This window comes from Hemicordylus capensis, chromosome 2, assembly GCF_027244095.1.
Source record: "Hemicordylus capensis ecotype Gifberg chromosome 2, rHemCap1.1.pri, whole genome shotgun sequence".
Classification (NCBI taxonomy): Eukaryota; Metazoa; Chordata; class Lepidosauria; order Squamata; family Cordylidae; genus Hemicordylus; species Hemicordylus capensis.
The window spans coordinates 425,397,046-425,413,728 of NC_069658.1; the positions used below are offsets into that span (position 1 = coordinate 425,397,046).

The window sequence follows — 16,683 nt, forward strand, 5'->3', positions numbered from 1 at the left end:
GCAAAGATACTGCATGCCCAAAGGGTCCCCCCTATTTGGTACAGGATTGATTAGGAGTGCTTTGAGCCCCTGGCTTTTCTCCCAAAGGACCCTGCTGGGCTTGGAGCTATAATCTCCCTCTCTCCAGCGTCTGCTGTACAATTCTGAAGCATGGACTTGTGGGCATCACAAGTGTCTTAACTCACTTCCTAGATAGAAGTATCTTAGAGTTAGATGTGCTGGCCATACGCTCCTCATGGTTCATAGCACTATGTTTTTGTTTCTCTGACAGGTGCTGCTGTGTTCTCTGCTGTGCTCTCTCTCTAACTCAAAGGACCTTACTGCATCCTATGTCTCTTCTGTGCATTCTTCAAGGAGGACTATCCAAAACATGACCCCTTAGATGTGGACATTCTAGAACATGGAGTATAGTGAGAAGAGAGAAGGGAAGAGGTGGCCATTTGTATGCTTCACATGTTTCTCAAAGGGCAAGAAATTTCTGCTGGGATCACTCTGTCCCCAGTTTAGCAACAAACCCCGTGGAATTCAGACCAAAGTTTAAATAACTAGGGGAGAAAGTGCTTGTGGCTAGCCACATGGTGCAAAGTTACTTTGAAAGAGCTGTGGTCTGGGTTTGGATGCTGAACAGGTGCACTGAACAAGAGAAGGAATGCACATCAGATCCTGCACTGCACTCAGTGACTGTGCTTTTCTCGCATATATTTATATAAAAGAAGCCTCGGGCAGTTTTACGAGTTGCTCAGACACCCTGTCTTGTCTATCAGTGTTACCTGAATTGAATCAGTTTTGCTTCCAGAAGCTGGCACCTGCTTGTCCTCAGGCTAGGAATTGCTCCTGAAACAACCTACAGCTGAACTCTACCTCCATTGAAGCCTTGTGTTTTTAACGCTTTCTGTCTGTGAGTGGTAGTCAGGAGGGTATCGGAAATGTAATCGTCATAAAAACATTGTCTGTGCTTCAGACACTACTTTGTAGTCCTGCCTCTTCCTTGCTTGCTCTCCTGTTTGCTTGATTTACTTTTAATCACAGTCATCCTTAGTCCCCTGTGAGTATAAACAGAATGCCATTCTCTCTCTCTCTCTCTCTCTCTCTCTCTCTCTCTCTCTCTCTCTCTCTCTCTCACACACACACACACACACACACACACACACACACACACACACGTTTGCTTATATTGATATTATACCTTTCTCTTCACTACTTTTTGGATTTTCAACACCCTTTTCGATCTCCTTCCTTGTCCTTTGCAAAAAACAACAACAGCTGTCGTCTCCCTTCCCCCCTCCCCACCTCTCTCCTTTCTCCATTGCTTTTGGAGCTAGCTGTTGCAGGCACAGAGTATTGTGCTGAAGGAAAGAGTTTGGCTTCTGGGCGGCGCGCCTTAAGTGCAGTCCCTGCCTCTGTGCCTCTCCCGTTTGCAAAGCCACTCCTCCTGTTTGCAAAGGGAGACCCCCAACTGTGCTGCAGCCCTGGAGCATTCCTCTGCAGCTCAGGCGGCCACAGAGTCAACTGCCAAGGAACAGGGAGGCGCTGCATCGGTGACGGCAGCTCCTCAGCCGCCCCTCCTGATTGCAATAAGCGCTGAGCCGGGTTTCCCGCCTTCGGGCCATGTAACTCGCGCTTCTGTGGCCAGCTGCACCACACGCTGCAACCCAAGGGTTTGCTGGACCAGCGCTTTCTGAGGCTTCCACTGGCCAATGTACCTCCTACTTCTGAGGAGATCCACCGCTTTGGGGAATTGGTGCGCAACGTGGCCAGCATGGCATCTTCAGCCACCCCATTGGTTTCTAAGAAGACCTCTGCACTTAAAAAGCCCGCCATTTTGCCTGAGGGGAGCAGTAACGTAAATCCCGGGCATGTTACTTCTGGGCAGGTAAAAACTGTGACTAAGGGAGCTGGCCTACAGGGGGAGGCGGTAGAAGTTTCTAGTTCTAAGAATCCTTCAGTGCCCAAAACTGTTCCTCCTGAGTGGCAGGCATGGCTCCGCAATGCTATTGTGGACACAATCCAACAAGTGAGACCTGCTAGGAGGTTTTAAAAAGTCTTTAAAAAGGAGGAGGCATAGATCCCCAAGCGAACGTTCCTCCTCTAGTGAGTCTGTTAGCCCGTCTCCTAGGAAAGCTAAATCCAAGACCAAGCATGTTGTGTCAAAAAAACCTCCAAAGCATGATTCCCACTCCTCTGAGGCTTCGGATCAGGATTCTGGGGACCTTAGATCACCTTTGGGTTCAAAAAGCATTTTGCAGGGTCCAGGTCAGCCTCCTACCCCTTCTGATTCTGAGGATATAAGCAAAGGAGGTGGGGGGTTGTGAGTCAGATCCAGATGCCCCAATAGATAAAGAGGAAGGGGGATGGTCTGGCGGGGATGACACAGAATCAGCCTCAGTCTCACAACATTTATTGGTTGCAGAGGACTTCAATCCACTGATGTCTAGAATTATTAAGACTATTGGCTTAAAACTGGATGCTGGGTAAACTACTGAAGGGTCTGCTAAAGGGGACCTTCTCTTTCCCAGGGCACGCCCAAGCAGGGGCGTAAATATAATAGGGCAAGGGGAGACAGTTGTCTGGGGGCCCACTGCCTTGGGGGGGCCCCCCAGAGGCAAGTTACATGATTGACTCCCCCAGCTGTGCCCCCGCCCGGGCTTCCTTCAGTTGTATTCATCCTCCAAAACTGATGTGAGTGTTAAGACCTGGAGCTACCAGAACAGCATGTCTTTCTCTAGTACCATTAAATGACTTGCATTGTCCACAACTGACAAAACCTTATGCTTTTTGTTACCACTATTTAGCCTCATTTAAGATTTCTTTACTTCATGAGCTGAGCTTCAGTGAGGGGGGGAGCATTTTAAAATCTTGTCTCTGGGCCCGCTCCAACCTTGCTACGCCCCTGCGCCCAAGGGACATGTTGCTGCCCATGCCCAAGTTGTTTACAGAAGTGGTCCGTTGAGAATGGCTAGCCCTTGCTTCCAGTCGAAAAGCAATGGCAGTCTCTAACAAATTTTACTCCTTTCAGCAGGAAACAGCAGATATGCTTAAGACTCCAAGTGCGGATGCCCCGATTTCGCAATTGGTATCGCGGGCCCTGGTCCCTCATGAGGACGAAGTAACTTTAGCAATAGCAATAGCACTTACATTTATATACCGCTCTATAGCCGGAGCTCTCTAAGCGGTTTACAATGATTTTAGCATATTGCCCCCAACATTCTGGGTACTCATTTTACCGACCTCGGAAGGATGGAAGGCTGAGTCAACCTTGAGCCCCTGGTCAGGATCGAACTTGTAACCTTCTGGTTACAGGGCGGCAGTTTTACCACTGCGCCACCAGAGGCTCATTTACGCGATTTTGCAGACAAAAAGGCTGATCTTTCACTAAGACGCGTTCACAACTTGTCCCTGGTGGTCCGGGCAGCGTCAACTGCCTTCATGGCAGTGCGTGCATCCCTTTTGTGGGTGGACAATCTTTTGAGTGACCCACCATCTGATCCTAACAGGATGTGTCAACAGTTGCTAAAAATCCAAAAGGCACAGGCCTTCATGACAGGTGCCACCCTTGATGCCATAAGGTTTTCTGCATGCGTGGCGGCCTCCGTGGTAGTAGGGAGGCACCACTTATGGCTGAAGAATTGGTCTGTGGATACAGCCTCCAAGCTCAATCTTTCTTCAGTTTTGTATGATGCCAGAAAAAAGTTATTCGGTGATGCTGCGCTGCTGGTGGAATCCACTGACAAGAGAAGGACGATGCCATTGGCCAATAAAACAGGAAAAGTAACCATACAAAAAAAATTCAGTTTAATCGGTCCTTTCGAGGCTTCCGGCCCTTCCGGGGCCAGGATAGAGATGCTCACTATCAAAGGGGATCCTGGAATCGCCAATGGACTCCTTACAGAGGGTTTGGAAGCTACAAACAGCCAGCCAACCAGCCCAAACAACAAAAGTCCCAGCAATGATCTGAAGCCCATCAGGCTTGGAGGGCGTTTGTTGCAGTTCACCCAGGTCTGGGTAGATTCAGGCAAAGACATTTGGGTTCTCAAGGTTATTCAACAGGGCTACAGAATAGAGTTCAATTCCTCCCCGCCCTCCTGCTTCCTTCCAACTCCAAGATCACAAGCAGTGGCAAAGCATTCGGGAATGATCTGGGCAATTCAGCATCTCCTGGACATTGGAGCAATAGAGCAAGTGCCACCATCCCAGGAGGGAGAGGGGGTGTACTCAATTTTGTTTACCATGCCAAAAAAGGACGGCTCAAGGAGGACGGTACTTGACCTAAAGTTCCTCAACTAACATGTGAGAAGAAGGCATTTCCGCATGGAAACTCTCAGATCAGTTTCTGAGGCCTTGTGTCACCTAGACCTCCTAACCTCCATAGACTTGAAGGAGGCTTACCTCCATGTTCCTATCCATCCGGACAGCAGGCGGTACCTTTGATTCAAATATGCCAGCCGGCATTTCTAGTGCTTAATGTTGGGCACATGTACCCCAACCTTAGACTCAGAGGTACCAACTCAGAAGCATGTGGAACTGAGGCCTGTGTCTGATTTCATTTTATATTAAGAAATGAATTAACCCTGAACTCAGGGTGAACTGACACCCAGACCTCATGAGGAAGAGGTCCAGCATTGTATTGTGAAATGGGTACTCAAGGAAGCACAAAAGCCAGGCCAGAACAATCCAAATGCTAAAATGTGACTCACTATCAGATAATGTCTGTGGAAGAAGCCAGAGACTGATCTCCCCTTTCCTGTTGCAAGAAGTCCATGTTAATCTCTGTCAATGATTGCTCTGCTATACTCAATTGCTCTCTATAGAAATTCAACATAGGTAAATGCACACAAAGAAAACACCTATAGACTTTAATTCTTACTTCACTAACACCTTTACACCTTTTGGGATCAGGCTAGCAAATCTGGGACAAGAGAAGATGCCCATCTGCAGCTCAGAGATGCAGATTTGCCTCGAGCGATGTCCCCTCCTCAAGATAGCAGCTAACAGAAGATGAGATTAAGATCTCTCTGGACTGGCCAATATCCTGAATAATTAAAAGACATTATCCAGAAGGAAACAGCATTGTCACCCTTTTGGGGACCCAGGAAAGATGAGGAGATTTGAATAGACTCTATGAGAGATCAAAGGAAAATACAACTATAAAGAATGAGGCTTACTGGACAGAGAACTAGCAATCTTGTGCCTACAAGCAACAGCTGCTCATGAGCAATCCCAGAGTTTGCTGCTAAGCCGCGGGGCAACAAGCAGGAACTCTGTCCATGGACAGGAGCTGTCTGTGACTTCCACTGCGCAGTGAGAAGTCTAGACTTCCCCAGCCATGGGACCTTCACTCTCTGCCTCACTCTGAGCAAACTGTCGACCACCAGAAGCCAGACCACCACCCCCAAGTTACTGTTCCTAGCCAAAGCCTCTTGCAGTGAGAAGTCTAGACTTCCCCAGCCATGGGACCTTCACTCTCTGCCTCACTCTGAGCAAACTGTCTGCTTGACCACCAGAAGCCAGACCACCACCCCCAAGTTACTGTTCCCAGCCAAAGCCTCTCTCCTTCAGCTGAAAGATCCACTGTTCTCAAGCCTCTGATCTGGGTAATATGCCACCCCACAAGCCTTGGATCCCTCCATCCTTTCCCCTCCTTCTCCGCCCCCCCCTTCCCTCTACTAATTCCTGATCTCCCCAAACCATGCCAGCCCTCAGCTTTCCTTACCCCTGCCCTTTTCCATCTATATCTGAATTCTATTAGGCTCTAGGAAGATTTAACACACACACATATGTTAGTTAGGAACACTGGGTGAATATTGGTGCTGGCTAGGGTTGAAATACTGTTAGTAATACTGATAGAATGTTCTGCTTTCTGCTCAGTTAGACTGATGTTGTTATTCTTTTATACTCAATAAAGCCCATTGAATCATTTAGGATTGCTTTGATCTCCTTTCTTTCTTGTGCCCTGATCCTACATGGTCACCATATAAAAGAACTTGGTGACACTGATGAGACAGGCCTAATTTTGTATGCTAGCTAATGAGCATATTTAGTATATAATTCAGGCCTGGACCACAACATTAGCCCTTCCATTCAGGCTTTCGGCAGCGCCTCACATGTTCACAAAGGTGTTAGCGCTGCTAGTAGCTCTTCTTCATATCCAGGGGATTCGCCTCTGTGTTCCTCAACGATTTGCTCTTACAGGCACGCTCCCTTCCAGAAGCCAAGCAGGACCTCTTGCTCACCATCAAGGCCCTGGAGCAACATGGATTCATCATCAACAGGGAAGAAACCCAGTTGCTGCCCTGTCACAGGCTGCGTCACCTGGGAGTCATCTTGGACACCCAAGCGAACCGAATATTCCTGCCACTCGGTCGGTGTCAGACTCTCCAGTCGGAGCTCAGACTTGTCCTAGTGGTGCAGAAGGTCCCACTCACCTCGCTTTTGCAGCTGCTTCGCCTGATGGTGGCCACTCTGGACTCAGTACCCTGGGCCCAGTTGCATCTTTGAGATCTTCAATGGTTGCATCTCCCCCACCAGATGGCTATCACAAGGAAGAAGCATACTCCACTTGTATTACCAACCCATGTTCGCAACTCTCTACGTTGGTGGCTGAATTCCGACAACCTAAATCGAGGTAAACAGTTTCTGGAACCTCAGAGAATCATCTTAACCATGGACGCCAGCAACGGGCTGGGGAGAACACTGCCTAAACCTGTCTGTGCAAGGCAGATGGACCCCAGAGGAGGGGACACAGTATCAGTTGGAGGGAGCTTCATGCCATCTGCTTGGCAGTGCTGGCTTTCCAGTCGACAATCCTAGGGGCCCATCTGTTGGTCAAAACAGACAACACCACAGCAAAAGCGTACATAAACAGATGGGCGGACCAGGTCCAGGTCTCTCCACCAGGAGGCGATGATATTACTGTCTTGGGCAGAGAAAAATGTGTCATCTGTGTTAGCCCACCATGTGAAGGGAGAGTTGAATCAAATGGCAGACTGGCTGATTCAGTCGGGCCTCAGGCCAGGAGAGTGGGCCCTCAAAACATCAATATTCAAACAGATAGCAGAACGCATGGGCGCTCCAGAAATAGACTTGTTCGCAACACCAGAGAATGCGAAGTTACCCATGTTCATGAGCAGGTTCCCTTGCAGGGGGACTGCGGCGGTTGACGCTCTCTCTAGCCCGTGGCCACTCGTTCTTCTGTACGCTTACCCACCAACGCCTCTTCTCACCAGAGTGTTGCGAAGGGTGCAAATTCTATGAGCCAGAGTCTTGCTGGTGGCTCCATATTGGCCCAGGAGGCCTTGGTTCCCAGAACTGATCAACCTTGCATCAGAGCCGTGGGAACTGTCTTCTCTCCCCGATCTGTTGTCTCAAGGTCCAGTGCATCATCCGGACCCAGGTTGGTTATGGCTTGCCGTATGGAGTCTGAACGGCGAGTCTTAAGACAACATGGGTACTCGGAGGGAGTTCTGGACACTATGCTGGCCTCCCGCAAACCATCAACGGTGAGAAGCTATCAATATACGTGGAGAACATTTCTGTGTTGGATGGTGAGACATTCTATTCCTAGAGGGACAGCCACAGTACAGCATCTATTGAGCTTCCTTCAAGATGGGCTCAAAAAGGGGCTCCACCCAAGCACCTTAAAACAGCAGGCGGCTTCTCTAGTAGAGCTAATTTTGCTGGGGAAGGAGCAGGTAACGCAAGCTCACTCTCACCTGCATGAATTTCTGTGAGGCGCCTCCTTGATTTCCACTCCCAAAGTACATAGGTTTCCTTTGTGGGATCTACACATGGTCCTAAAGGCACTGCAGTTTGCTCCTTTTGAACCTTTAAAAACTATCCCTTTTCGGAACCTTTCACTTAAGCTGGCTTTTCTTGTGGCGATTACTTCTGCTCAACACATCTCCAAGTTAAAGGCCCCATCTATAAACAAAGCATTCTGTGTTTTTCAAAGGGACACGGTTAGGCTTATTCGGGACCCATTCATGCATCCAAAGGTGGCTACTCCGTTTCACTTGTCTCAGGACATTTTTCTGCCTTCTGCCCTTGGCCTGTCCATCCCAGGGAGCAGTTATGGCATAAGCTGGATGTGCATCATTGCCTGAAAGCCTACATAAAGAGGACTGCCTCATTTAGGTTGTCGGAGGCCTTGTTCGTGTCGTTTAATCCCCGATCCATGGGAACACCTGTATCATCTCAGACCATCATGACATGGATTAAAGCTTGCATTTCAATGGCCTATGAGGCACAAAGTCTTCAGCCGCCTGCTCAAATTTTCATTCATTCCACTAATGCTCCGGTCGTAGAGATTTGCAAGGCACCTACCTGGGTGTTGTCGTCTACCTTCACCAGGCATTACAAGATTGATGATTTCGCATCGGCCCGGGCCACCTTTGGCAGGCGGGTACTGCAGCAGGTACTTCCTCGCAAGTAGACCAGAGTGCTCCCACCCTAGTTGGACAGCTGTGGTATGGGCGGGGGAAGGCGGGCGGGGGGGAGAGAAAGGCGGCGGCGGGTGGGGGGAGAGAAAGGCGGCAGCAGGCAGGGGGGGAGAGAAAGGCAGCGGCAGGCGGGGGGAGAGAATGGCGGCGGTGGGCGGGGGAGAGAAAGGCGCGGCGGGTGGGGGGAGAGAAAGGCAGCGACGGGCAGCTGGCAGGGGAGAGGAGAGAAAGGCAGCAGCAGGCGGACGAGAGGAAGGGAGAAAAAACAGTGGCAGCGTGGCCCTTTATGGCCACCCGCCGCGGTGGCTCTGTTTGGGGGGAGGAACGGGAGAGGAGGAGGGCTGGAGAGCACGGGCCAGAGGGAAGGGTAAGAGAGAAGAGACCGGGGGCAGGAGGAAGAGGGAGGAGGAAACAGCCTGCCCTAAAGCACCGCACAGATGCTCTGTGCAGGGTTGGCTAGTTATTATTACATTTATATCCCACTCTTCCTCCAAGGAGCCCAGAGCGGTGTACTATATATTTAAGTTTCTTTTTTCACAACAACACTGTGAAGTAGGCTAGGCCGAGAGAGAAGTGACTGGCCCAGAGTCACTCACCTAGTATCATGGCTGAATGGGGATTTGAACTCGGGTCTCCCCAGTCCTAGTCCAGCACTCTAACCACTACAGCATGCTGGCTCTCGCAGCAGACCCCTTTCTGCCCCAAATCTGCCCCAAGGACACTCCAACATTGACAATTCCTAAGAAAGCAGCCCTTAGGCCAATTCCATGGGAGTCTGGGTGGTGCCAGGCACCCCTTGGGGCACTCCCACCCAACCCACTGCTCTGCCCCAGCAGACCCCTTTCTGCCCCAAAGACACTCCAACTTTCACATTTCCTAAGAAAGCAGCCCTTATGCCAATTCCATGGCTGTCTGGGTGGTGGCAGGCAATTAGAGAACTTAGTTATGTGGAATTACATAGCAATTGGGTAGGAGCCGAAGTATGGAACTGATTGGGTCTTCAAGCTAAATAAGAAGGTTTTTCAAGATCTTTCCAGGAAATTGAGTGGAACACCCAAACTGACATTTCATATTAAATATTATATTTGTAGGGCTGCCCCTTTGAGTCCATTGGCCTCGAACATCTGGTAACCCCACTTGTAAGTGTAGAAACTGAATAGCTGCTTGGAATTAAGCTCATCAGAGCTCAGAAATTAAAATATTACTGCGTGCACTCTGAGCTGGTCCAATTGTAAAAGAAGAGCTACTTCCCAGTGTGTTAATAATAACCCAGCAGCAAGTGTATGCTTTTTGCTTTAACCAAGCATACTAGCTTGTGCCTCCCATATACCTCTAAGATATTTTAAATGCAAACAGGACGTTGCTGCTGGAGAGACAAAAAGGACAATTTGCAATGCAATTGCAATGCTGAAATGGAGCTCCGAAGCGTTTTCCGGAGTAAACAAAATTCGGATCAGAGAGGAGATCATTTCGGTTTGTAAACGAAAATTATCGGAGGTCTAATTCTGGTTTCAATTTGTAGACAAATCATACAAAATTGCAATTTTCAGGCATAAATCAATTTATGCCTGAATCGAAATGCACAAGCCTATTGGTTTCACTTACCATGGAGGCTTCTTCTGGTTGCTGGGGCCAGGGACATCTCGGCCCACCCAGTTGTGATTTTGCGCTCTGGTCTACTTCCAATGAGACAGTGAATTCCGACAGTTAAGTGTCCAGTTGGTTGCTACACTCTGTTATGCTGGAATGTTTTATCCTGTTTATTCAGTTCTGACTGTTCTACTATTTTTGTACTGCCTTTACTCTCTTACGTCTCGTCCTTTGGTATATATGCTGGCCTTGGGCCGAAATAAACCAATACATACATACAACGGCTACAGGGGGCTCATCACAACAAGAAGAAGATCGTGACAGATGCATTGTCACAAGAACCCTTTGAAGTTCAAGCTCTGTAATAAAGGGGGGGGGGGTGGCGGCAGCCATTTTGAACCTACCAATCCTTACCCATAAAAGCCTTGGGCGTGCGTCCGTGCCACCCGTGTCTTTTTCGCCCGTTCTGGGCATGCGCGGAGATGGGCGGCCATGTTGGACCCGGCCGCCGGTGGGCGACTGGCCCTGATGGCGGCGGCCGCCGCCACGGGAGACCAGAAGGAGCAGAAGCGGCGGGCGGAGAGTGCGGCCGAGGCGGTGGCGGAGCCGCGGCCTCGGCCAAAGGAGTGCGGGCCAAGGAGGCGGTGGCCGTGGCGGGGCGACTGGCTCCGATGGCGGCGGCCGCCGCCACAAGAAACGGCGGGCGGAGAGAGCGCCCGAGGCGGCGGCGGAGGTGTCGGCCCAAGGAGTGCGCCCGAGGCGGGTGAGGCGGCAGCGGGAACCGCCCCCCCACTAGAGCCCGTTATTACAACGGGCTTACACATACTAGTAGTACAGAAAAGTCTTAGGAAAAGCCAAGTCATGCAGCTCAGCAGGGATGATTCAGCATTTCTTTCCCTCATGTGAGCTTGCTCTGGCTTTAATTTGCTACAGCTACTGGATCCGCAAGGAAGAAGCATCATTCTTCCTGACTGCCATGCCAAAGGTTCTTTTCTTATGACATTCTGGCAACAGGGGAGCCAGAATTGCAGGCCAGATCTGTCCTATTCCCAGCAATGGTAATGTGACTATATGGAAAGAGTCCATGCTGCATCAGCATTGCCCCAGTTTCTAGGAGGAATGACTCTGGCATAGGAAGGAACTGCAGCATGGCCTCCACTCACATGGCTGGGAGCTCCTTGCATTGCCTCAGTGGGGTGGGAAGGAGTCAGATTGAAGTGGCTCCTCCAGCATCTGTGTAATGTTAGGACATAGCCACTGAGTCCTTGCACACTTTGCATAAAAGAACCATGCTCATTTCCCACTTCTCCCATGATTAGACAAATGCATGGAAGGTAGATCTCCCAAACAGCTATTTTAACTAAAAGTGTAACTTCCAGTGTGGTTAGGGAGAGCACACCTCTGGTTACCAGAAACTAAGCATAACCTGCAGTTGGCGGGTGTGGGGAGCATTCTGCAGGCAGCACTAACGGCCTAGGGATACTGGGTGGATGCCACTTCTGAGCTCGAGAGGACCTGCTACCTCCCCACCATGCCCTGTTTGTTCGGCTCACAAAGGTATCGGATTCCAATTAGTCCACAGAATACAGGATGCTGTCTTGCACCAAGTTAAACCATTGGCCCATCTAGCTCAGTATTGTTTACTCTGACTGACAGCGCCCGTGGCCTGTTCTCCAGAGTGTCAGGCAATGGCCTTTCCCAGCATGCAGCAAGATAAAATGGCAGATGCAGGCAGCCATGTGATGCTGTCTACCAAGGTAATTCTTGTCCATCCAATGTTAGGATTTGTGCCCAGGACTATTTCCACAGCTCACATGGGCCATAGTATGTTGAAGGCATGATGCCGACTACCTCAGCAGTAGGCCCATCAGTCACCTGCACTGTGTGAGTAATTGTTGTATCCTGAAATGGCCGTGGCAGAGTCTCCTGACTGCTGCGCAGCTTACAGGAGGTTCTATTTCATTTCAAGGCCAGCAGATCCATTATATGAGTGGAACCCAATGACAGCTTCTGGGATGGCCTGGTGCTGTTCTCAGTCCCAGGAGGGGCTGGGACTGCGAAGGCGCTTTCGTTGAGCTCAAATTGACAAGAGACTCTGGTGGGTTTGGAAGTTTCGTTGTTGTTGCTTTGGCTTGGCTCGGCTCTTGCCTAAGCCATCCTGAGCTCCTTCCTCTGCAGGCACCTTTCTGCAGTACAATTGCTCAGGCTCCGCAGGGAACACTGCATCGGGGTTGCATAGGACGAGTGGTGATGGTGAGTGAAGACTGGCAACTGGAGGGCCTTTTGAGCCCTTCCAATCCTTTGAAAACATGGGGCGCCAATGCTACTAAACATTGGGCTCCTCTGTGGTCATCTGAGTCCTCTTGTCCCTGTATCCTAAACAGTTAACGTACCTTCTGGGTTCCTGCCTGAGCATTCTTTTTTCAATTTTTTCCCCTTCTCCCTCCATCCTCCTTAATTGGCTGTGCTCCCTGCCAAGCCATCGCCAGGATTTTTTTTTCCTTTCCCTCCCCTGCTGAGGGAGCCCAGATTGCGTCTGTCATCTTGATTGATCCCCCCTTCCTCGCTTTGGTCAACTGCGGGCAGTGGGGGGGGGCATTCTGCAGGCAGCACTAACGGCCTAGGGATACTGGGTGGGTGCCACTTCTGAGCTCGAGAGGACCTGAAGAATCCCCTGAGGACAAAGCGAGGGACTCTCCACAGCTGGTCTGCACCCTGGATGTCTCCGGCAAGCCCTCAGCATGATCGCTACTCATCAGAACATGACAACTGCTCTGGTGAGTTTCAGCCTGAGCCTCAACTCATCCTGCCTTGAGGCTGTTTCAGAGGGAAGCAGAAACAGCGGGCCCAAGGCTGTTGCTTGGAGAAGGGCTGAGAATGGGACCTCCTGTGGGCTGTTTATCCCCAGCCAACCCCCTGCAGGGTACTTTCCTCAGAAGCTCCTCTGATTGTGTGTGTGTGTGTGTGTGTGTGTGTGTGTGTGTGTGTGTGTGAATGCTGGAAACATGAGAGCAGAGGGATTCTTGCACTTTGCCTTACTCGGAGTGAGACTTGAAAGTTTCCATCGATGGAGCAAATGTGAAGGATTTCATTATGTGTTTTGCTCATTACAACCTGAGGTGTGAGCCAAATTCTCTTAGCGCTTGTTTTCAATACTCTGCAGCACAGGTCTGCTAGCTCTCTTTTTTGTTTAGTGATAAGGCATCCCTAAGCATCCAGTGCACTTGTGGGCAGACAACGCTGGGAGGAGGAAAATTTCAGATTTAAGAACTTTGATTATTTTGACCTTCCTTTCTTCCTTCTTGTCCGGGCTGCATAGGGATGAATTTTCATTTGATCAACAATAGAGTGGGACCTCTATTTGCTCTGGTCAATGCAAATTAAAAACTGAATGAAGGTTTGAAAGTTGCATCTGTTTCGTATACGGGGTTGATTCGATGGTTTTTTTAAAAAAAATGTTCCTTCCCTTGCTCTTTAGTGTCGGTGCGTTATTAGCCACAAGTTTCTAGCTGCTCTGGGGATCATTTAAAGGGGCATCTTTAAGCACTAGAGGTTCTGGACAAGTGGGAACAACCCTCGCTTGTCCAGGGATGGAATTGCCCCCAGTGAAAAGAAGCCTGGGACTCCTTTAAACTGAATACTCTGCCTGGGCCACTCAAAACGTATCAATACATTATGAAGCAAGAAGACTAAGGTGGTTGGATTCTAGCTTGTACCATTTCAGACTGCAGGACGTAGGTGTCATGTTTCTGAATGTTGCCTGCCTCACAGTAAAACAGAAACCCTCCGTGCACATTATAAACTGAATCATTAGAAATTGGAAGTGTTAGAATATCCTTATCCTTGGGATGATAGTTTCCTACATGCAGGGAAGTGAGTGTTTCAATCTGTGGGACAATTCAGAAACACACATACTGCAGTCTGAAGTGACACAGTCCGAAGTTTTGCTACCTTAGTCCTCCAAGAGAAAAAGCAAGGGATTAAAGCAACCAGGATGATAGTTTGTAGAATGGAGGAATGTCTGGTGCAGTGCCTGAATTACAAGGGGGCGACACCCCTTGCTTTTAGACCAGCTAGTGTTTAGATGGCTTTGGAGACTGAGTGGGGGTGAGCAGAGGAGACTCTTAGGAGTTCAGAATGTTTGCCTTCTCCAGTAACGTAACTAGCACTTTTCAAATCATCTATATATTTAAAAGACGTACCTGTGGCTAATCCCATGCGTGGCAGCTCTTGTGAGAGTTCAGAGAGCTGCCAGATAACCAAGGGTACGGGTGGGAGGGAAGAAAATAGTGAGCTGGCGGGCTGGCCAGTGGAGGGGGGATGCGGCAGCAGCCGGGCAGCGGCAGGGACAGAAAATTGATGGGTGAGTGGAAGAAGGCGGCAACGGTGGGGGGAGGATGACAGCAGGTGGCCCAAAAGGCAGGAGTGATGTGGGGGTGGGGGAGACAATGGTGGCAGGTGGGTGGGCGGGCAGTGGAGAGGCGGCGCAGCCTCCCTCTCCATCCCCCGCTTCCGGCCAAAAGACAGGAGCACCAGTGGGAGGGAAATGATGGTGGCGGGTAGGCAGTGGAGAGGGCGGTGCAGCCTCCCTCTCTCTGGCCTGCCTGCCGGCCAAAAGACAAGAGCACCCAACGGTGGGGGGAGTGGCAGCCAGGCTGGTCGGCCGCAGAGGTAGAACGAGCCGGGGGAGGGGAGAATGAACTGGGGCTGGGGGCGGGGAGAACGAAATGTGGTGGGGGGAGACAGGGAGAACTAGGGGCGCAGATGCTCTGTACCAGGTCAGCTAGTAACTTTTATTTCTCTTTCTTTGTAATACCTCTCTCTCTCTCTCTCTCTCTCTCTCTCTCTCTCTCAATCTCTCTCTTGGACAGATCAACATGATTTAGTGCAACCCAGTTAGACCTGGGAACCCTAGGTCCAAGGCCCACTCCACTGTGTGGTCTTCTTGGGTCAATATCTCTCCATGTCCATTTTCCATCTGTGAACTGGGCTCACCCGGCTCATTAGTATCCCATACCTGCCAACATGTCTGTATTTTTCCATCCAAGTGAATGGGGGGAAAGGGACATATTAGCAGGTATGGTAACCTACCTTACAGGACAGCAGTGAAGATGGACCAGAAAAATACTCGCAACTTGAAAGTGCCGTAGAAATGAAGAATAGCAATGATGATTAAACATAATTGGAACCATCCCATCATATCTTTCACAGTGTGAAATTGCTAGTGCAAACTATCAACAAGGGTTTCTTAGTGCACACAGACAACACTGCCAGTCGGCAGCGGGGGAGAACAAAGTTCATGAAGTTATCACCTAAAAGCTTTCCACCACAATGGATTGTATGAATTGGTCCAATGAGCTGATTGCAAAAACTGAGACTGAATGCAGTCCTTCATTGTGCAGGGCTGGGAGAACTGAGATGATGTCTTTATTCCACTTTGTACATCATTTTGCTCCCATGGTTACTCCTATGCATGAGTCTAGAATAAAGAGAGAGCAAAGCTACAGTTCCATCATGACTGGATCATTGGCTAAGCCAGGGATTCTCAAACGTGGGTCTCCAGATGTCATTGGATTGCAACTTACTTGCATCATCCCCAGCCACAGTGGTCTTTGGCCAGGTGTTAGATGGAGGTCCTCCTTAATCTCTTCCTGCTCCATGCCCACCACTCGTAGTCAGCAGGGAAAGGGACTTGATGGGGCCCAGATTGGTTCAGAGGCCGACTGAGCCCAAGAGCGCCACCATCTTAATGCCAGGCCCAGACCACTAGCCCATTTGGGGTGTCTGAAGAGCAGTCATGTATGCATACAGAAGCATCAGGGGAAAGGAGGAAGGTCACCCCAGGCCTTGTGGCACACAGGGCTGCACACAGCTGCAGGTGGCAACTGGGGCAAACCCCACACAGCAAGGGCCCCCAACTCAGCTCGTGTTCCCTCAACTTTGTACATGCATGCATGAATCGTTTTAGAGGGATTCCCAACATCACACCTGCCCCAGGCTCCAGAAATTATCTGGGTGGCCCTGGCATACACAATATGGTGCCCATTGCAATGGCTAAAAGTGATAGATCTGGATCCATTACATTGCAAGTTGATATCCATAGTACTTGCATCCGACTAAGAAGTGGGGTCCCCCAGGGATCTGTACTGGGACCGGTGCTTTTTAATTTATTCATAAATGATCTAGAAGCAGGGGTAAGTAGCGAGGTGGCCAAATTTGCAGATGATACCAAACTCTTCTGGGTAGTGAAATCCAAAACGGATTGTGAGCAGCTCCAAAAGGATCTCTCCAGACTGGGGGAGTGGGCGACAAAATGGCAAATGCGGTTCAGTGTTAGCAAGTGTAAAGTGATGCACATTGGGACAAAAAACCCCAACTTCAAGTATATGCTGATGGGATCCGAGCTGTCGGTGACTGACCAGGAGAGGGATCTTGGGGTCGTGGTGGACAGCTTGTTGAAAGTGTTGACTCAATGTGCGGCAGCTGTGAAAAAGGCAAATTCAATGCTAGGGATCATTAAAAAGGGGATTGAAAATAAAATGGCTAATATTATAATGCCCTTATACAAAGCTATGGTGTGACCACACTTGGAGTACTGTGTACAATTCTGGTCACCACATCTTAAAAAGGACATTGTTGAACTGGAAAAGGTGCAGAA

General features: G+C 49.8%; 2 protein-coding genes across 8 annotated transcripts in view; both read left to right on the plus strand.

Moving 5' to 3' along the window:
- The window catches only part of PAN2 (poly(A) specific ribonuclease subunit PAN2), a 65,676-nt gene extending 59,760 nt beyond the window's left edge, over positions 1 to 5,916 (plus strand). For all 7 annotated transcript variants that reach the window (XM_053296850.1, XM_053296855.1, XM_053296853.1 and 4 more), the window contains one exon: positions 272 to 5,916. In XM_053296850.1, coding sequence (XP_053152825.1) covers positions 272 to 306 — 35 coding nt within the window. In that variant the 3' untranslated portion in view covers positions 307 to 5,916. The remainder of the gene's footprint in view (positions 1 to 271) is intronic.
- A 6,748-nt stretch (positions 5,917 to 12,664) lies between these two features.
- LOC128346438 (inactive dipeptidyl peptidase 10-like) overlaps positions 12,665 to 16,683 on the plus strand; it is a 63,473-nt gene continuing 59,454 nt past the window's right edge. The window contains exon 1 of the mRNA XM_053299760.1: positions 12,665 to 12,802. Within this exon, the coding sequence (XP_053155735.1) occupies positions 12,767 to 12,802 (36 nt within the window). The 5' untranslated portion in view covers positions 12,665 to 12,766. The remainder of the gene's footprint in view (positions 12,803 to 16,683) is intronic.